This window comes from Palaemon carinicauda, chromosome 43, assembly GCF_036898095.1.
Source record: "Palaemon carinicauda isolate YSFRI2023 chromosome 43, ASM3689809v2, whole genome shotgun sequence".
Lineage (NCBI taxonomy): Eukaryota > Metazoa > Arthropoda > Malacostraca > Decapoda > Palaemonidae > Palaemon > Palaemon carinicauda.
In genome coordinates, this window is record NC_090767.1 from 18803122 (window position 1) to 18825068 (window position 21947).

Sequence of the window (21947 nt, forward strand, 5' to 3'; positions counted from 1 at the left end):
CTTTGAACTTTTGAAGTTCTACTGATTCAATTACCCGATTAGGAAGATCATTCCACAACTTGGTCACAGCTGAAATAAAACTTCTAGAATACTGTGTAGTATTGAGCCTCATGATGGAGAAGGCCTGGCTATTAAAATTAACTGCCTGCCTAGTATTACAAACAGGATAGAACTGTCCAGGGAGATCTGAATGTAAAGGATGGTCAGAGTTATGAAGAATCTTATGCAACATTCAGCATAATGAACTAATTGAATGACGGTGACAAATATTAATGTCTAGATCAAAGTATACATGTGAAGTCTAACACATTAATTCAAGATCTAAATTAAAGACATAATCAGAAAATTCTTAACCTTTTTCATCAACTGTATAAGAATCTATATCGTCTCTCAAGTTAACCTGTTTACCTTAATGGTTCTATTTTTCTTAATCATGAGATACAAACACAATATTGTATACAATACTGAACAAAGACAATGAAATTAATATGTTAGATTAACACAAAAATATATCGCACATTTTTGTCTTACCCAGAAAATCATTTCTTTTGTATTTTCCTTTTATCAAGAAAAAGCTAAAAGATTTAAACAAACTGAATCTCAAGCGAGTGTTGAGCAGACCCACACGCGAGTGGGTCTTCCCTGCCGCCTGCCAGCAATAATAACTACCTCGTTTGATGATAATTTGTATTTGTGTATGAACATCGAAGAAGTTGGACAGAAAAAATGAAAGAGAGGAATTTGGAACGGAGATAGAGTAGACAGTTAAAAAGTGGACAAAGAAGAAGCTGAAACCATTTAGCAATGCTTACAGTGTACCCTACAAAGTACACAGATGACACTAAGCAGCTACGAAGAGCAAGGATCATCACTCACCTTCTCCTTAACATTTTCGAAGCGAGAAAGTAGGTGAGAACATGGAGAGATAGATCAAGAAGGCGACGTCTTGGGGTGACTGAGTGGTCCCCGGTCTATCTTTATCCTCCTGGACGGCTGTATCTTAAGTCCAAACGTATACGGTTCCACCGAAATCATAACGGTGACGGCGCAGTTGTCAAACACCTGCGGGAGACGAAGGGCGATTAGTGCGAGAAATGATATTTTAATTATAAAATAAATTTTTGAATATACTTACCCGGTGAATATATAATAGCTGCATCTCTGCGGCTCGACAGAAAACACACTCAAAAAACTCGCGAGCGATCGCTATGAAGGTTGCGGGTGTGCCCACCAGCGCCACTATCGGCCAGATACCACTCTTGCATGTAAACAAACCCTTCAATTCTTCTCGTCCCGCTGCGTCTCTATTGGGGAGGAAGGGAGGGCCTTTAATTTATATATTCACCGGGTAAGTATATTCAAAAATTTATTTTATAATTAAAATATCATTTTTAAATATTTAACTTAGCCGGTGAATATATAATAGCTGATTCACACCCAAGGCGGTGGGTAGAGACCAGAGTTAATTAAGTTTACAGCGTATAAGCTAAGAGTTTTTGACAGTTATCAATATAACAAAACCAAAATATATAGGTACCTGGTAAGGAAGTTGACTTAGACGATTACTCTGCCTTATAAGTCTGTCTTCCTCACGAAGCCCAGCGATCCTCTTAGGATGCTGAAAGACTCCCAGGAGCTGAAGTATTAAGGGCTGCAACCCATACAACAGGACCTCATCAAACCCTTAATCTGGGCGCTCTCAAGAAATGACTTTGACCACCCGCCAAATCAATCAGGATGCGAAAGGCTTCTTAGCCTTCCATACAACCCAAAAAAACAATATTAAAAACATTTCAAGAGACAGATTAAAAAGGATATTGGAATTAGGGTAATGTAGTGGTAGAACCCTCACCCACTACTGCACTCGCTGCAACGAATGGACCCAGTGTGTAGCAGTCCTCGTAAAGAGTCTGGGCATCTTTTAAGTAAAATGACGCGAACACTGACTTGCTTCTCCAAAAAGTCGCGTCCATAATACTTTGCAGAGATTTATTTTGCTTGAAGGCCACGGAGGTTGCTATATCTCTAACTTCGTGCGTCTTAACCTTAAGCAAACATCGGTCTTTCTCATTCAAGTGAGAATGAGCTTCTCGTATTAAAAAAATCTGATAAAATATGACAAAGCATTCTTTGACATAGGCAATGAAGGTTTCTTAACTGAGCACCATAATGCCTCAGATTTACCTCGTAATGACTTCGTACGAGCTAAATCGAACTTAAAGAGCTCTAACAGGACATAATACTCTTTCCAGTTCGTTGCCTACGATCTCTGATAAGCAAGGAATATCAAAAGATTTAGGCCAAGGATGAGAAGGCAGTTCATTTTTGGCCAGGAAACCAAGTTGAAGTGAACAAGTGGCTTTTTTCTGTAGAAAAGCCGATGTTCTTACTGAAGGCATGAAGTTCACTGACCCTTTTAGCCGAAGCCAAGCACACTAGGAAAAGTGTCTTGAGGGTGAGATCCTTCAGGGAGGCTGAATGTAATGGCTCAAACCTGTCTGACATGAGGAACCTTAGGACCACGTCTAAGTTCCATCCAGGAGTTGCCAAACGACGTTCCTTAGAGGTCTCGAAAGACTTAAGGAGATCTTGTAGATCTTTATTGTTGGAAAGATCTAAGCCTCTATGTCGAAAGACCGAAGCCAACATGCTCCTGTAGCCCTTAATCGTGGGAGCTGAAAGGGAGTGAACCTTTCTCAGATGTAAAAGAAAATCTGCGATGTGGGCTACAGAGGTACTGGACGAGGACACAGATGCTGACTTGCACCAGTCTCGAAAGACTTCCCACTTCGACTGGTATACTCTAATGGTAGAAGCTCTCCTAGCTCTTGCAATCGCACTGGCTGCCTCCTTCGAAAAGCCTCGAGCTCTTGAGAGTCTTTCGATAGTCTGAAGGAAGTCAGACGAAGAGCGGGGAGGCTTTGATGGACATTCTTTACGCGGGGCTGACGTAACAGATCTACCGTTAGAGGAAGACTTCTTGGAAAGTCTACCAGCCATTGAAGTACTTCGGTGCACCACTCTCTCGCGGGCCAGAGGGTAGCAACCAACGTCAACCTTGTCCCTTCATGAGAGGCGAACTTCTGCAGTACCTTGTTGACTATCTTGAATGGTGGGAATGCATATAAGTCCAGAAAAGACCAATCCAGTAGAAACGCGTCTATGTAGATTGCTTCTGTATCTAGGACTGGAGAGCAATAGATTGGTAACCTTTTGGTCAACGAGGAGGCAAAGAGGTCTATGGTGGGTTGACCCCAAGTAGCCCAAAGACTCTTGCCCACGTCCTTGTGGAGGGTCCATTCCGTGGGTATCACCTGACCCCTCCGACTGAGACAGTCTGCCAAGACGTTCAAGTCCCCCTGGATGAATCTCGTCAACAGGGAGATGCCTCGAATTCTTGACCATAAGAGAAGGTCCCTTGCGATCTCGAGCAGCGTGAAGGAGTGTGTGCCTCCTTGCTTGGAGATGTACGCCAAAGTTGTGGTGTTGTCTGAGTTGACCTCTACCACTTAGTTTCGAAGAAGCTTTCTAATATCATCAAGGCCAAGTGGACTGCTAATAGCTCCTTGCCGTTGATGTGCATGCTCTTCTGACTTGAGGTCCACAGACCCGAGCATTCCCGACCGTCCAGGGTCGCACCCCAACCCAAATCTGACGCGTCTGAGGACAACACGTGGTTTGGGTTCTTGACTGCTAGGGATAGTCCCTCTCTCAGACTGATATTGCTGTCCCACCATTTCAGGCATGCCTTTACTGGTTCGGAGACTGGGAATGATACCGTCTCTAATGTCTTGTCCTAGTTCCAGTGAGAGGCTAGATGGAACCGGAGAGGCAGAAGGTGTAGTCTCCCTAGTGAGACAAACTGCTCCAGGGATGAGAGAGTCCCTACTAGACTGTTCCAACTCCTGACTGAATAAACGTTTCGTTTCAGCATTAGTTGGACTTCGAGCAGGGCTTGACTGCGAATCTCCATCCCCAAATATAGAATAATCTGGGATGGGATCAGTTGGGACTTTTAGGTTGACCAAAAGTCCCAACTCCCTGGCCAGACTCAACGTCCAATGTAGATCCTGCAGACAGCGAAGACTGGACGATGCTCTGAGAAGTCAGTCGTCCAAGTACAGGGAGGCTCGGATCCCCGATAGATGGAGGGATTTTGCCACATTCCTCATGAGCCTCGTAAACACGAGAGGCGCAGGACTGAGGCCAAAGCACAGGGCTCGAAACTGGTACCCCACATTCCTGTAAAAAAACCTCAGAAACGGTTGGGAATCCGGGTGTATAGGAATGTGGAAGTATGCCTCCTGAAGGTCGAGAGAGACCATCCAGTCGCCTTCCATAAATGCTGTCAAGACAGCCTGGTAGACTTCATCGTGAAGTTTGTCTTGACAATGAACACATTGAGCGCACTTGCCTCTTACGTACTCCTGCAGTGAACATGGCTGCCAAATCATTGGAGCCATCTCTGAGGGACTTGTTCCTGCAGAGAACGTGGCTGTCAGATCATTGGAGCCATCCCTGAAAGCCTTGTTTATGCATGACATAATTGTACAGCAAAACTTCAAAGGCTCGAAAATAGCTCTGAAGTCGACCTGTAAAATCTTGGAGCGTCTCATGGCCAGGCGCCAGGGAGAGTCTATGAGGTTTGAGAAGTCTATCTGGGCAGAGGCAGGAACTCCCAAGCCGAGAACTTCTCTCGTGTCATATCAGACTCTCGCTCTATAAGCCAGCTTAAAAGAAGGGAAAGCAAAGGCTGTCTCCCCCAAACTCCTCCTGGTGATAAACCAGTCGCCTAGCAAACGTAAAGCTCTCTTAGAAGAGCGAGAGAGCACTAGCTTATAAAACAACGGCTTCGAAGTAGCTAGGCCTAGTGTAAGCTCTGACGTTTAGGCGAACGAGGAGCAGCAGTTACAAAAAGATCCGGACAAAGATCCTTAAAAATCAGCATGATTTATTTAAAGTCCATAGAGGGCTAAGCAGCTTTAGGCTCCTCTCCGTCTGACAGAGTCCTCAAGGGAATATCAGTAGGAGGGGGAACAGCAACTTCCTCATCTGAAGGAACCTTGTCCGACAATAGCCGAGTCTCAAGCAAGGGAGAGACCTACCGTGGTGGCAATGCTTTACAAGCAGAGTCCACACGCACTGGTGCATTAGTAGCGGACCAGGACGCAACGTCATGTAACTGCTTGACAGTCTGTGAACTGTCAACAACAACAGGTGCGTGAGGACGCACAGCGTCCACTCGAGACTGCTTTGACCGCCTAGACTGAGCAGTCAAAACAACTCTAGAATGCGGAGGTTGACGCTCAGCGTCAAAACAAGTCAACTCCGATTGTTGGCGAACGTCCTGAACGTCAACAGGAGCATCAGCAAGTGGCCTAACGTCCAAATGAGGCTGAAAATCCACACGAGACCGCATCGAGTGTGGTTCTAAACAACCTGACTGACGTGACTTGGCTACGCCAACGTCAACAGGACGCACAAAGGAACGTTAGGGTGGCTGAAGGCCAGGATATCGATGAGATAAACGGCTAGGCTCAACGGACTTATCGGCAGAATAGTCTTCCATAAGGGAGGCAAGCTTATTCTGCATGTCTTGCCGTACAACCCATTTAGGATCAACGGGAATGGTTGCGGTAAGAGACGAGGGTAACGTCTGTGACTGCAAAACCTTGCCTACAAAAAGACTCTCGGAGTCTGTGTTACGCTTTTGTTTAGGCGGCGAGCAGTCTTCCGATGACTGCATAGGGTCAGAGCTGTCCTAATAGTTAAAACCAGGACGCTGGACCGTCCTGAAAGGACTGACTTTCGCTTAAAGGGCCTCGAAACCTTGTTCCACGGTTTCTTATGCGAAAAGCCTTCGGATGACGAGGAGAAAATCGTCTCTCTTGCCTTATGGTAGAGGTGATCTTGGTAAGATACACCTGATACCATAGAGGGAACGTCTGTTCGCTGATCAAGGCCTCTCGAACCCATAAGTCGTACGACATTACTTCTCCCCTGGGCTTGGGAGCTTGCAAGAGGTCCCGGACAAGGCGAACGACAGGCACGAACAGACGAACCCTCGGTCGCAACACTGATAACAATTTGCGCAATATCACTTTATCACTACGATTTTCTGTTTTGCACTTATTTCACTGAAATCGAATTTTTTAACAATTCACATTAGGTATGAATAAAACTGATTTCTACATGAAGCACGCAATTCTACCCTCATCAAAAGGTTGTAATTGCGAAATCAGTCGTATAATGTAAGCACATTAATACCAGCAAAAAACAGTAAACATATTTTAAGATAAAAAAAAAAAATCAGTGGCTGGGGAAGAGACTAAACACTAGTTCATTCAAAACTACGTTTTCAATCTCTCACCGTACAGTGCCTTGGGACGAGAATAAAAACTAAAAACGTTTTATCCTTTCTCCCCGTACAGAGACTAGGGACGAGAGTAACTCGAGAACAACGTTACTCGCTTGGGACGAGATAAAGATCGGAACGTTCTCTCTCCTCTCTCTCTCTCCGTCTCTATCTCTCTCTCTCTCTCTCTCTCTTGATTTCGCACCGAAGAGAAGAGCCCACTTACCTTTCGTCAATAAACAGGTTATTTGACCAAAGGAAAAAACTGAAAGGTTTTTCAATTAAAAGTTCCTTTAAAATAGTCTTTAAAACATTTAAGCTTTGAAAGAAAAAAGAACAAAACGTCAGAATCGATTTACTCTTTCTGCAAAGTGAAACCGTGATACTCTCTCTCTCTATCGTAACGATAGAGCGCAAACTGCGTAGCATAAATAAACTAAACGTTAGTTCATCTTTGAAACAGTACGAAGACTATTCAAAGAAAAAAACTATCATAAAATATTTACTAAAAATATTTCATTTAATAAGTTTTAAATCATTAGCTCTGTAAAAGTTATTTACGATTGAAAAGGGCTCAACGTTGTTTAACTTCGGTTTCCAAGTTAGGACCGCCTACTCTCAGGAAAGGTCGCATATAAACAAATCATTAAAATTTATTTTGATGTTTATTATAAATGGAAAGCTAATCGAAGAGGCCTAATAAAGGCGGTTGAGATATAAAATATATAGAGGAAAATCTATAATTAATTTATAACGTGATAAGATAATTGCTAAAAGCCTAAAACACACTTCCGTCTAAGGGAAGGGTCGGCCATTTAAAAGTCAAAGAAAGTCCATACTCTCTCTCTTGTCATCAAAAATTAAATCTATCCAAAAACGAGTTCAAGATTTAAGATGAAGATAAAACACCTGCACTGCGAAAGCTCAAACCAAAATGAAGTACTTCACCAAATATGTTGAGAAAACTCCAGGTTCTACAGCGAGTATTGATACGTCTTGTCGTCAACGTCGACAGAGAAGAATTGAAGGGTTTGTTTACATGCAAGAGTGGTATCTGGCCGATAGTGGCGCTGGTGGGCACACCCGCAACCTTCATAGCGATCGCTCGCGAGTTTTTTGAGTGTGTTTTCTGTCGAGCCGCAGAGATGCAGCTATTATATATTCACCGGCTAAGTTAAATATTTAAAAACAAGCGATTAAAAAGATTCTTATTCTGTTATTTCTTTTTAAATTCACAAATTTTATTTTTACAATAATTCACTTGAATAAATCTAAACACAGTTTTATTTGTATTAGATTATAATAATAATAATTATGGCTATAAATATAAAAATCATATCTTGTAAAATTTATTCCTCATTCATAAGAGTTGGGTGTTGGGGCCAGGAAAGCCCTTCAGTGCCAAGGTCCCACTGGGAGAAAACATTGTAAGTAGAGTGATAGTTAAGGTGGAAGAAAGGCAGCAAGAATGGGGTCAGGTAGAAGGCTAAAGAGAGAGAGAGAGAGAGAGAGAGAGAGAGAGAGAGAGAGAGAGAGAGAGAGAGAGAGAGATATGCCTCACCATTGCAACATTCAAAAAGGAACATGTCCGCAGTGTAGATGTGGAAACAGGTCTTGTTCCCGCCACCATCACTGACCACGACACATTCAAGTCTACATTGACCTTTCGTCTTGCGACACCTAATGCTGACCACCTGGAAGAGAAGAGGGAAAATGAACGAGTGTTGCCATATAAGGATCTGGAAGAGTCTTAGGTTTATCTTAAAGTTATGACCTGAAATACAATGAGTATGTTTTGCTATTAGAAACTCCTGGTATACCTGTTTTGCTTCAATACCTTTCCTGTTGTACACTGAAATTAAGCTAAAAGGTTTTATACACAATTTTAAATACAAAATATGATTTATTAATATACTTATTTTTTGTACTGTATTTAAGAATTCTATTATATCTTTAGTATGATACATTCTAATATTCTATTGTTTCTAAGTAAAATTCTAAATTTATATACAGAACTCTTTAATGTGTTTAGGAATAACTAAAGAAAATATCCAATAAAATTAACAAATCAAACAAGGTTTTTGCCAGTTTGCAACTGACATACAAGACCTCTTGGAGACGAAAGCACCGAAAGGAAAGCAAAAGAACTTTCTCTAACAAAGCAGACAGTTAGAACACATATACAGGAAATCTCTCTCCTGATGTATCTCGGCAACTGAAAGACCTCGTCCCTCTTTCAGTTTCTCGTCTTAAGCTTTGGACGAATAGGCTGAAGTATGTGTTGTAGTCCAGTTATGCATTTTCTTAAGAATTGATGATAATCATATTGTCTTTGATGGGAATGTGGATCTCTTCTCGTAAGAACACAGAACACAGCCCGGCACTCGTAAGCATATGAGGTAATGCTCTTTGCTCATAAGAACACAGAACACAGCCCCGTATTCGTAAGCACGAGACGTAATGCTCTATGCTCGTAAGAACACAGAACACAGCCCAGTACTCGTAAGCACGTGAGGCAATGCTCTGCTTTCAATCACGAAAAATGACGATAGATCCTAGGAAGCACAGGAAGACAAGGGGGAAGGATCCGTGACTACCATCTCTCTACTTGGTGCACCCCAGTACCAGAAGAGACAACCAGGAGACTGGTCCTGCTCTTGATGAGACGTATCATACGAAGATTACCTCTCCCTTCATAGCAGGAGGATGTGTAACCTTACCCTCAAACACATGAGGTGTTGGGTTCAGAAGGACCGCTCACCTAGAACCAGTGCAAGAGCGGAACCCGAGCCAGAATGTACAAGTTAGCGGCAATGACCATCCATTGTTCCTTCCCGAAGAAGAGCGATCATTAAATTCCATGGAACTGTACCGAAAGATCTTCCTAGGCGACATTCCTTGCCAATGGTTCATGCGCCCTCTTGCAGGAGTAAATTACAACAGCTTCCTCGCCAAATACAAAACATCTACACTGGAGTTTTGTCGCAAGGGAGCACAGGGACTGCTTTACACAGGGGTCGAACCCAGGGACAACCTAGCGGTGTCAAGCACTCCTTCCAGACAATAAGTGCAAAATAAGCACATTGGAACAAATGAACACTCAGGCAAAAAAGGGTAACTCCCTCACGAAGGGACACTACCACCGAGCGAGCCGAATTATGGTTTGAGAAGTTCATCATCTTCCTCATAGAAAGAACATGAACAAACTTCTCAGAAGGGGAACTGTAAGTCACGCCCTTAGCAAAGGTACGCAACAGATTGAGAACCAAAGGTTTGTATCTTCAAAGGAATTAAAGTCTCTTCGCCAAATGCTTACCTTTGGGTGTGTTTCCACTCTCACAGAGAGAGGGGTAATGCATAGCAAAAAGAGAAAACCCAACACTTATCACAAAAGAAAGTAAGGAAAGGTCCAGCAGTAGGAAGATGAGAGCAGAGACAGTACATACGTACATACTGGTTGCTGTCGAAGAAAGAGTGACGTGATACTTGTTTATGACTCAGAGGCCATTTCAGCCAAGCTCAAGACATCCTCTTCATTAAATGATGAAGAGTTTATATCAGCATAGGAACAGAGACACTATTACTAACTATGGCTACTCCTAGCAGAAACTCCATATCAGCTATACTTCATGAATTCTTAATATAAAAAATCTACCCTTCATATAACATTTACTTTTGAATTTACCTTTCATTGGATAAGATGTGGATCAAGTCCACACTGCTCCCAGAGAGGAAAATCCTTGCGGCCAACCCACTCATCCTCAAAACGAATGGACAGTGACGATATGTGACCGCTGTACAGATCAGGGTCATGACCCTTGTCTTCTGAAAGAGAAACATATGTATGAGTTGACATTATCAAAATAAAAAAAAAACCAAAGCGTGTCTACACAATGCATAGTCTCTTTAATCACAAAATATAAATTCAATATGACAAATTCGGAGATAATTTGTATTTTTCCTAACCATACAAACCTTAGCTATTTACATAGGGTATTACTTTCGGCGTAGCTGAAATGACGAGCCATTAGATTTTTAACAAGGGTTAACTACCCCCCCCCCCCTAGTTAGCAGGGGGTAGGGAAGGGGTAGCTTGCTACCCCTCCCCCCCCCCCCTACACACACACTGGTGAGTTGTCTCACTTCACTTAGAGGTAGGACTTGACTTGGGGGACAGGGCTGGCGCGCAAATACAGTATGTGTAAATAGCTAAGGTTTGTATAGTTAGGAAATACAGTATACAAATTATCTCCGAAGTTGTCATTTGTTCCGTAACCGAAATACAAACCACGCTATTTACATAAGGTGAATTACCCCTTAGGAAGGGCGGAAAGTCCCCAGCCTTACTGGCTTTGGCTTTACCCGGGGACCTGAAATCCGAGTGATCAGCACTCGAGAAAGGGGGTCCCTGCACCCCGGACTTTTCGTTGCTTGCTACGAATGTGCGGCCTACATAAGTTTGTGTGTGGAGGAAGTTGTGACTCGTCCTAGGAAGTTGACCTGGAGTCCTTTAGATAAAAATCTAGGCTAGGACGTTCCCAATACCACCTCGTCAGGGTATGGGGGACGCAAACAGTATTACAGCTAATACTAGGAGCACAAGGGAGCATGGTTTACCTGCAGAGGTTGAGGTCAGCTATGCAGAGACCAGGATGCTGCTTTCCCCAAGGGAGGGGAAAATGAAGAAAGAAGTAAGGGCCAGACATACTCTTTCAATCACGCAAACTAAAACCGGGTAACAATGCCCCCAACCTTCTGCTACTTGTCCATTAAGGAGCCTGAGGTTAGACCAGCTGTTGTGCAGCCACCACAGGGCAAATAGAGAAGGTATCGAGGCTCCTGTGGGTCACGTCCTGCATGTAGTGGGCTGTGAAGGTCGTTTGGCGCTTCCACACCCCAGCTTGCCCAGAGAAATTTCTCTTGAAAGCCCGGGACGTAGCGATGCCCCTAACATCGTGCGCTCTAGGGCAACGTGACGGAGGAGGGTCAGGATTCAAGGCGTGCTGAATAACCTTCCGAATCCAGGCCGAGATGGTGTTCTTGGTGACCCTCCTCTTCGTCGTTCCTGTGCTTACGAATAACGCTTGCACATGAGGATGGACTGCAGCTGTTCTTTTCAAGTAATGCCTCAGACTCCTCACTGGGCAAAGTAACAGATGGTCTGGGTCACTTGTTACAGAACGAAGACTCGTTACCCCGAAGGAGTCGAACCTAGGGTCCGACACCCCAGGGTTCTGAGTCTTAGCAACAAACTCAGGGACAAACCTGAACGTTACCTCCCCCCATCCCCTTGAATGGGTGACGTCGTAAGAAAGACCATGAAGTTCACTGACTCGCTTGGCCGAGGCCAAAGCGAGCAGGAAAGCCGTCTTCCAAGACAGGTGGCTATCAGACGCCTGGCGTAATGGTTCAAACGGAGCTCTCTTCAGAGCCCTGAGGACCTGAACCACGTTCCAAGGAGGAGGTCATACTTCTGACTGAGGGAAGGTAAGCTCATAGCTGCGTATGAGTAGGGAAAGTTCTAACAAAGAGGAAATGTCCACTCCTTTCAGCCTAAAAGCCAGGCTTAAGGCTGAGCGATAGCCTTTCACCGCCGGAACCGAAAGGCGCATTTCCTCCCGTAAATACACGAGGAACTCCGCTATTGCTGGAATAGTGGCATCGAGTGGAGAGATACCCCTCCCACGACACCAACCACAGAAGACTTCCCACTTCGCCTGGTAGACTCCGATAGAGGACCTGTGCAGGTGGCGAGACATCCTGTCCGCAACCTGTTGCGAAAATCCTCTCTCCGTGAGGAGACGCTGGATAGTCTCCAGGAGTGAAGCCAAAGCGACGCTACGGCTTAGTGGAAGATGTTGCAGTGTGGTTGTCTGAATAGCTCATGTCGTGGGGGGAGTTCCCTCGGGAGTTCCGTCAGGAGCTGCAGAAGGTCCGGGAACCATTCCGCGTGATGCCATAGCGGAGCTACTAGAGTCATGGAGAGATTGACCGATAGTCTGGTCTTGTTGAGCACCCTTCTCATCAGACAGAACGGTGTAAAGGCGTAAACGTCGATGTTGTCCCACCTCTGCTGAAAAGCATCTTGCCAGAGAGCCTTGGGGTCCGGGACTGGAGAGCAGTACAGGGGCAGCTTGAAATTCAAGGCTGTCGCGAACAGATCTACTGTCGGGGAACCCCACAAAGTCAGGACTTTGTTGGCTATCTGAGGATCCAAAGACCACTCGGTACTCACTATCTGCGTCGCTCTGCTCAGACTGTCGGCGAGCACATTCCTCTTGCCAGGAATGAAGCGAGCCAAAAGTGTTATCGAGTGGATTTTGGACCATCTCAGAATCTCTACTGCAAGATGGGATAGCTGTTGTAAAAAGGTACCTCCCTGCTTGTTGATGTAAGCCACTACCGTGGTGTTGTCGCTCATCACCACTAAGGAGTGGCCGGCCAGGGTCCGTTGGAACTGTTGAAGGGCCAGGAAAACGGCCTTCATTTCTAGCAGGTTGATGTGGAGGTACTTTTCTGATTTTGACCAGAGGCCTGAGATCCTTTGGTTCAGAATGTGGGCCCCCACCCTTCTTTTGACGCGTCCGAAAACAGAGTCAAATCCGGGGGAAGGACGAGAAGATCCACTCCCTTTCGAAGGTTCACGTCGTTCAGCCACCACCGAAAGTCCGTCAGTTCCGTGGATCCTATAGAAACCAGAAAGTCCAGAGAATTGGAGCCTTGATTCCACCGGGACTTTAGCCGCCATTGCAGGGATCTTATCCTGAGGCGGCCGTTCGGGACTAGACGCGCCAAGGAGGAAAGGTGGCCTAGTAGACGTAACCATGATTGGGCTGGAAGCTCTTCCCGCCTAAGGAAAGGTTCTGCGACCATCCTCAGCCTTGCTATCCTGTCGTCTGATGGAAAGGCTTTGTGGAGATCGGTGTCTAATATCATGCCTAGATATACCAGTCGTTGCGTCGGAAGCAGAGAGGACTTCTCGAGATTTACCATGATCCCCAGATCTTGGCAAACCTCCAGAAGCCTGTCCCGGTGTCGAAGAAGGGTCGACTCCGAGTCTGCCAGGATCAGCCAGTCGTCCAGATAACGGAGGAGACGTATGCCATTCCCGTGCGCCCAAGACGAAATCAGTGTGAACACTCTGGTGAACACCTGAGGTGCTGTGGAGAGACCGAAACACAGCACCTTGAACTGGTAGATCTTGCTGTCTAGGCTGAATCTCAAGTACTTCCTGGAAGACGGATGGATTGGGATCTGGAAGTACGCGTCCTTCAGATCCAGTGTGCACATGAAGTCTTGCGGTCTCACTGCAAGTCTGACCGTGTCCGCTGTCTCCATGCTGAACGAAGTTTGTTTGACAAACTTCTTCAGGGCTGAGAGATCGATGACCAGTCTCCAGCCTCCAGACGCCTTCTTTACAAGAAAGAGTCGACTGAAGAAGCCTGGGGAGCCGTCGTCGACCTCCTGGAGAGCATCCTTCTTGAGCATGGTCTCGACTTCTGCCTGAAGGGCTAACCCCTTTGCCGATCCCATGGCATAGGAGTTCAGCGACACTGGATTCGCTGTCAGGGGAGGTGGAGATGTCGTGAATGGGACGTGATAACCTTGGCCGATCACAGAGACCGTCCAAGAATCGGCCCCAAATTGCTGCCACCTGTGCACGCAACTTTTCAGGCATCCCCCCACAGGTGGACACGCGGGGGGATTGCCGATCCTAGCGCTTGCGGCCTCGGCAGCTGCCCCTAGGATTCTTTCCTCCCCTAGAGGACTTGCCGCGCCTTCTGTCCTTAGTTTGAAAGGGCTGCGGCTTAGACACCCTGTCTTAGCTGCCGGAGCCTGCTTCGGTGTCTCGCGAGGCTGCTGTTGCTGTTGAGGTGCTGGAGGCTTGTAGGGCCGAGATGTCAGGGCCCTCTGGAGGAGAGAATCCTGATACGATCTCCTCCCCCTCTCAGCTGTTTGTTCTATCTCCTTGGGCTCAAGCAGATCTCTCCCAGTGATGGAGGAGTGCCTGAGCCTGCAGACATCCACGGCGGGGACCTTCGGATGGAACCTCTCGGTCACTGCGTCGCGACGCTTGAGGATCGAGTTAGCCCACAGGTTAGCAACCTGGTGAGCGAGGAACTCGATCGAATGCGTGCCCGAGAAGAGGAAGGTCTCCAAAGCCTTCCTATTGCTCTCCTTGGACAGATCCTCAGAGCGCAATAGGATGCCCAGAGATCCCAGCCAAACGTCCAGCCACGAAGTTGCCTGCATGGCACTCTTCGCGACCTTCTCAAGGTTCAGGATCTCCGACGCCGAGAACGTCACCTGCCGGGCGAGAGCTTCTGGAGAGGAGTTCCCCTGGTCAGCTCTTCCACGGAATGGTGGAGCGGAAGGGCCATACTGGACTACCCCATGATCTCAAAGTACCTCCTCTGATGTACTCGAGGAGGCAGGAGGAGTTTGAACCCGGCAGAAGAACGACCGGAGGAGGCGAGCTCTGAGAGCTGGGCTTCGACCCTGTCCCTGGCCCCTTTCACCCCTTTGGACCAAGGCAAAGCTGCGCTGGACTTCAGGGGTTTCTGGGTGCCGTAGACTTCGTCTAGCACCGTGTCCTTGCCCTCACGAGGGGCAGTCTCCGGGTCCTTAAACTCGTTGAGTTGCCTCATCAAGCTTAGGACCTGCCAGAAAGCGTGTTCTGACTCGAACTGGTCTCCTCCTTGCGGACTGGCAGCTAAGTCTCCGGTCCCCAAAGGCTCATCTTGGGGAGACACGTGGACGTTCTCCCGGGGTCTGGTTGGCTCTAGACGGATCCTGGATGACGATTTAGGAATCGTCTTGGAGTCCTTGGGCTCCCTCCCAGGAGGAATACAGGACTCCAGCAAAGAGGTCTGGAAGGGAGCTTCCTCGCGAGAAGTTTCTCTCCTAAGAGGAGGGGTTCCTCCCATTGGTGCCGTGGGGGACAACCCTGCCTCGCTGGACTCTCCTGAGGACGGAAAAACCTCGTCCACGGGAGAAGGAGAAACCGGTCGTGAAGGAGGAGCCTTCCTGACCGACCTTTTGGGAGCCAACTTCTCCCGAGGAGAAGTCACCACGAAGTCCACTCCTCTCCTCTTCAGCGGGGATGAGTCTGCCGTTGGTTTAAGTCCCAAATCAACGAGGGCAGGCTTCACAGCCTGAACCACTGCGTTCATTATGTGACGGAACCAAAGCTGACGGGTAACTGACGCCGTGTCAGTTATCCCTGCTGGAGGGAAGGGGATCTCCTGACCCTTCGGAGTGGACGCCACGGGGCCTGCCTGAAAAGAAGAAGAAAAAGAATGTTGCATGGACCTCTCCGTAGATTCTTCCTGGTCCTGATCCTGGTAGGTAATCCTACGCTTGCGCGGTGGCGATCCAGAGGCCGATCTGGAAGTCCGCGTCCCTATCAGTTGGCCGCGTTGATGATCCCTACGAGAATGGGGATCGCGGCGGCGCTCGCGCGAAAAAGCATTCAAGGGATCGCGCGCAGGCGATTTCCGAAGCGCGGGCGCATTGCCGCGTGTAGAAGAATGCGCGTGGGCGCGTTCGCGCGCGGGCGAGATGGCGCGTGGGCGCGCAGGCCAAGGGACGCGTTGGCGCGCACATGAAGGTGCGCGTGGTCGCGTAGGTGAAGGGGTGCGCTGAAAACTAGGTGACCGCTGGCAGCGCATAGGAGAATGACGATGTTCGGGCGAGAAAAGTCGCGAGCGACTTGGCGAGCGTTTGCCAGGCGGAGAGCGCTGGCGCGTTGGCGAGCAATGTCCCGTGTACTCCGGAGAACGACGGCGCGTACCACGGACAGGCTAACGACTGCGCACAGGCGATTTATCGCGCGGGCGAGTTGGAGACCTGGGGCGATCAGTCTTAAGAGGGCGTTGGCGCTCAGGAGAGCGTTTGCGCATAGGCGAGTGATCGCGTGGGCGCGCAGGTGATCGTTGACGCGTAGTAAGGTTACTGCGCACATCTGAAGAGATGGAGGGAGACCAACGCCCAGCCGAACGCTCGCGAACAGGAGCTCTAGATGAGCGCGTGCGCTGTTGCGCCGGAGCAGAAGGCCTTGCCTAAGTCCAGATCTGGCGATCGTGGACGCGTTGGTGATCGTTGGCGCGCTGGGCGCGCATCAGGAACAGGCTGAGTAGTAGCGCGGCTGCGCACAGGAGAACGAGGGCGCTCAAGAGAACGTAGGTGCACCTTGTGCACATCAGGAACATGAGGGCGCTGTTTCACAGGAGACCTGCGAGAAGGAGAGCGCTGGCGAGCAGGTGATCGCTGCCGACCAGGAGAGCGCTGGCGAGTTAAGTCCGAAGACTGTAACTCTGGAGAGCCCTTGTGCGCTACTGCACGCGAACGCACAGGTGGGCGCGCAGGGGAACCCTGACGCGCAAGGGACTTACCCACACCGTGAGTAGAGTCCCTTTTCCCCGAAGGGATCGGTGCCTGTTGGATAACAGGGTGAGAAGGCGCCCAAAGCGCATCTGCAGCCAGGAACGGAGAAGGCAGGTCGGAAGGTCTGGCAGGCGTAGGAGATTGCGAACGATCTGCGGAGAGGTCAAGGGACGCTACTGCGACGGTCTGCTTCTGACGGGGGAGGCTCCTCCTCAGGGGAAGGATCAGGAGAGGACGAACCAAAGAGCCGCCTCCTAACTTCCTTATAGGGAGAAGGAAGTCCTCTGCTGCGGAGAGGCCAACAGGCCTTACGGCGAATACGACCTCGAAGAAGGGCGTCCAAGTCATCAGTCCTCCGAAGAGGAGTCTCTGTCAGCGCGCTCCCCCAAGGGGGAGACCCGCCCGCAGGAGAGACCGTGGGACTCCCCTCCCCCCTCGAAGGATGTTCGGAGGGGGCGGAGAGCCTTCAGCAACGTCCGCAACAGGCGCAGCATCAAGGGTTTGACCAGACCCGTCGGAAGGCTCTGCCAAGACAGTGTCGACAATATCCAAAGGGAATACCTCTGGTATTACCGGCGACTGTTTGACCGCAGCCCCCAACTGGATCAGGTCAAACAGGGCTTCCTTGGAGGGCGAGCCCTTAAGCCCCAAGGAAGCCCAAAGCTGGAACAAATCATCATTAGACACAGTTTGGTCATATTCATTAAAATCCAAAATATCGTCCCCCGGAGGAGAAGAGGGAACTGCCACGCTAAGGGAGGCAACGCCCTCTCCCGCACCCCAAGGTCGGGAAACACCACTAGGGCCTGCGCTACCACTCGGCAGTCTCCCACGAGAGGTCCAGGCGGCGGAAGAGGAGTCCTTGGAGCCTTCCTTCTTCAAGGTTGCCCCAGAAGGAGAACGGTCTCTCTTGGACTTTTTCTTACGCCGATGGCCGAACTTCTCCCACTGGGAGGCAGACCACTCCCTACACTCACTGCAAGTATTCTCCCTCTCACACCGTTGACCTCGGCACTGCGGGCAAAGGGTGTGCGGATCGGTGTCCTCCGCTGACATGAAGGTCCCACAAGGGCGGCCAGCGAGTCCAGGGCACTTGCGCATAGCGATAATAACGGTCGAGGCCAACTTCCAAAACACACAGAATCTAGAAAAAGCAAAAAACAAATTAAGGCTGTCAACAACGAGGACGAAGACAGAAACGTCTGTACATCGTCCGAGCCAAAAGTGAAGTGAGACAACTCACCAGTGTGTGGGGGGGGAGGGGTAGCAAGCTACCCCTTCCCTACCCCTGCTAACTAGCGTGGGGGTAGTTAACCCTCGTTAAAAATCTAATGGCTCGTCATTTCAGCTACGCCGAAAGTAATACCCTATGTAAATAGCGTGGTTTGTATTTCGGTTACGGAACAATGGAAAATAAAGAAAATGAAAAATTTCAAAACAATATGACAGCAACGGTATATTATTTCCAAGCCAAATCCAAACCAACTCAGAGGAGTCTTTCTCTAATTATGGACGATTTCTCGCAAACGTTGTACCGATGACAAAGATATACTTCGTAAGAAAGTTTCCTTCAAAGTAAATATAAGGTGACTCCCCCTCTTCACAGTAACTTTCTCTAGAGGCGTAGCCAACGTATGAACCTTGCGGACGGCTTTTTCCAACTCTGGCAAACCGCTACGTTTTAAAATGTCCCCCGTCTTTACTTGGGCGGCGCCTTCCCTGGTCGAGAAGCGGACGCTTCGAGGTGCTGCCCCCATTCTGGATATGAGATGAATAGAAAATGGAACCAACATAAATGAGACTTGTATATTTTGACATTGAAATAAAGCTTTAATATCTAACTCCAACACATATGAATGCGCTCAACTGACAAACTTCATAAGGTATAAGAAGCTGTTTGTAAGTCAAGTGTTTAAACATTTTCAGTTGTAAAAGACAACAAATAGACGCGTTTCATATTGCAAATGTCATCTTGCATTGAATTATATAATGATGTTTTATTATTAAAGTGTTTCATTATGAACTATGGATAGGATTTCAGTTGGATTTGTGGTGGCATCTCTGAAGGTTTGCGAGTTGAGGACCATCTCAGTTTTCAAATCCACATGCTACCAATATTCGTATTTCCCATCAAGTAACAGCCCCACGATGGTAACACAACCTCTCAAAAACGAAAAAGAAACTGACAATCACCTCTTCTTCTTGCTCATCTTCCCCAATGTCATGAATGAGGTTGCTGTGCGCTCTCTCTTCGTCGCTCTCCTGTTCGTCGTCACTCCCGGCCAGGTCCTCCTCGGGCAAATCCGCTGGGCTGGCGATGAAGAGACTGGCATCCTCTTCCTCCTTTTTCCTGCCAAGAAAATGGTAAAATTATAAGTTGTCAGGGCTATGGAGGCCATTCAACATAGGAAAAGAGTGGAAGGAAACCGGGGAGTCAAATCTAACATGTTAAGCAATGAGAAGGAAAAGAGGTAACTATTATCATTATGATTATTAGCTGAGCTACAACACTAGATAGAAAAGCAGGATGCTATAAGCCCTATAAAGCATCCAACAGGTAAAATTAGCCCTGTGAGGAGAGGAAATAAGGAAATGGATAAATTACAAGAGAAATAATGAACAATTAAAATACCTTTAAGAACAGTAACAACATTAAAATAGAACTTTCATAAACTATACAAAGGGATATATGTCAGCCTGTTCAACATCAAAACATTGGCTGCAAGTTTGTACTTTTGGTGCTACCCACTTACAAGCTCATCTATGTACTGTCCCTTAGAAACCTTTTGACCAAATTTAGATTAGAAATAACTTGACTATAGGTAAAACACAATAATGATTCAATAATAATAAAACAATTTAATGAGACCACAGCGTTAAAATTCTTAACTCACTCGAGGCTGACCCGAAGGTTTTGATTTGATCTAAACTACACATATAAAGTATTCATCTTGCTAATGTACATATTGTGCATATTAATTAATATATGACGAATTTGAAAATAATTTGTAGTTTTCCTTCCTATAGAAACTTGAGTTCTTTACATAGGATGGATTATCAACAAAGCTGGAGAATACGACTATTAATCTTTTATAATAGTTACCCAGCTGTAAGCAGGTCCTGCTTGCTCACTGAGAACTCACTCTGATCGCAGCCGGGACTTCTAGTAGGTAGGTGATGGTGGGAGAGTACAAGTAAAGGACTCAGGTTCGTTTAGTTAGGAAAAATGCAAAACATCTCAAGCTTACGCCCTTTACGTAGGAGATTCCTCTTTAGGTGAGAGGAAGACCATATTGAAACTGGATGGCTACTTATCCTGGGTTACCAAAACACAGGACCTTATGAGCAGTGCAGAGTTAAGGTTCTTTACACCTCGTGCACAGGTGCAATACAGAGTGCGGAGAAGAATATCTGTGTGTGTTAACCTTGAGGCATATATATATATATATATATCAATGGGATTGCCTGGATACAACATACTCCCCCTCGTAAGGAGTGTGTGAAATGACACTCCTAGTCTATATAATAGAACAGCTGCAGGCTAAGTGGGGTTTACCTTCAAGAGAATCGATTCCAGCTGACAGGGTTTCCAATGCTGTGCCCAAAAGAGAGAAGAGGATGAAAGGAAAGGAAAGGACCAGTCAACCTTCCCTTTCATCCAAGTGTACCACGTAACCTCCGCCCCCAATCCGATGCTCATGGTCCTGTGAGAGGAGCCTGGGTAGCTATACCACCAACCGTGTAGCTACTACAGGTCCCAGCGTAAAGACGTCTAGGGCCCTATTGGTTAATTACCGCAGATGATGGGCTGTAAATGTGGTCTGTCGTTCTCAAAGAATGCCATGGTCGTGCTGACTCCTCTGACAACATGAATTTTAACCCGTGTTTTCCTTTGGGCAGAAGGTGAGGGTGATGAATGAGTTGTTATCATCATCATCTCCTCCTACACCGAGTACAGTCATTGAATTTCCTTAGCCAAGGGGAGATTGTATTTAGTCACCTTTACTCTCCCTGTGATGGTGACATTGCAAGTGCCATGGATTTATCAGTGTCTGTTTAAAGTAGCACTTTAGTGGGCCTCCAAAGGACACAAGAGCAGCTGATCAGAATTGTCGGTTATTGTTCCAAGACTCATGACCTGAAGCAAAGAAGACCTGGAACTGGGAACTGACGGATTCTGGGATTCAGCTTCAACCTCCGGGTAGGAGGAGGACAAGACCTATCTCCGGCATTCAACATGAGCGAAGCTAAAAGTGCAAACGGGAAGTTCTCTAATCTGTTTCGAGGATTATAAGGAAAAGAAAAAAAGTTTTTGAGGGTAAGATTCCTGACGGAGGAAAGCCTCAGTCAGGGTCTGGTCCCAATCAGCAGTACTATATATCTGTTGCTTCCAATTTAGAGCTCTTGTGAACAGGTCGATTGCTGTGGAATTCCATAAAGTCAGGATCCTGAGGATGTGGAGATCATTTTGATCCAATGATCTGCATCTCCCTCCTCAGCTTGGCCGTCACAATGTTCTTCTTTGCCTGGAATAGAGCAGGCTGTCAGAGAGATAAGAGTTCAGCACCGCCCACCCAGGAATTTCTGTTGCTAACTGGCAAAGCTGAGAGATATTGTACTGCTTTTTTGATAACAGGGCCTATGTCCCTCTGGTGGAGTTGTCGTCCATCGGCACAACCGAGTGCCAAAGCGCTGGAACGCGAGGAGAGTTGCTCAATGTTCCGACATGTTGATATGGCATCGACATTGTCTCACCCACCCACCATACCAGGTACTGTAGTCTGAAATCCTCCCCTATCAGAACTAATGACGGAGGAGGGAGGCTGTCTTGTGCAGGTGGAGACGACCATTCGGAACGAGACGTCCCAAGGTTGACAGATGATCCAGCATCTTATGCCAAGGCTACAGGGTGTACTGCAATAGCAGATAGAGCTGTTGATTGAAAGGGATATTCACCTCTCAAAAGTGTACAAGTAGACAATTACTGCAATGAAAAATTATAGTTCAACATTAAGGTTTACAATTACCATAATGAGCTACGATAATTCTTTATTAAGGTAAAACCAAAAGCAAAGTCGATAGCTATTTGCCACAATTAAATGTAAATACTTACCGATACCACTATTAGTAACCATCAAAATCTCCTATCATTCTCCCTAACCTAGGATATCTAGTCTTTATTCACTCACAGTTTAACTCGCTACCC

The 21947-nt window shown here is 47.1% G+C and overlaps 1 protein-coding gene across 2 annotated transcripts in view; it reads right to left on the reverse strand.

Annotated features, from left to right (window-relative positions):
- Window positions 1–21947, reverse strand: part of LOC137633952 (uncharacterized) — a 34260-nt gene that overhangs the window by 10878 nt on the left and 1435 nt on the right. For both annotated transcript variants that reach the window (XM_068366210.1, XM_068366209.1), the window contains exons 2-5: window positions 18935–19091; window positions 10041–10180; window positions 7917–8049; window positions 877–1062 (exon numbers count right to left, since the gene is read on the reverse strand). In XM_068366210.1, coding sequence (XP_068222311.1) covers window positions 931–1062; window positions 7917–8049; window positions 10041–10180; window positions 18935–19091 — 562 coding nt within the window. In that variant the 3' untranslated portion in view covers window positions 877–930. The remainder of the gene's footprint in view (window positions 1–876; window positions 1063–7916; window positions 8050–10040; window positions 10181–18934; window positions 19092–21947) is intronic.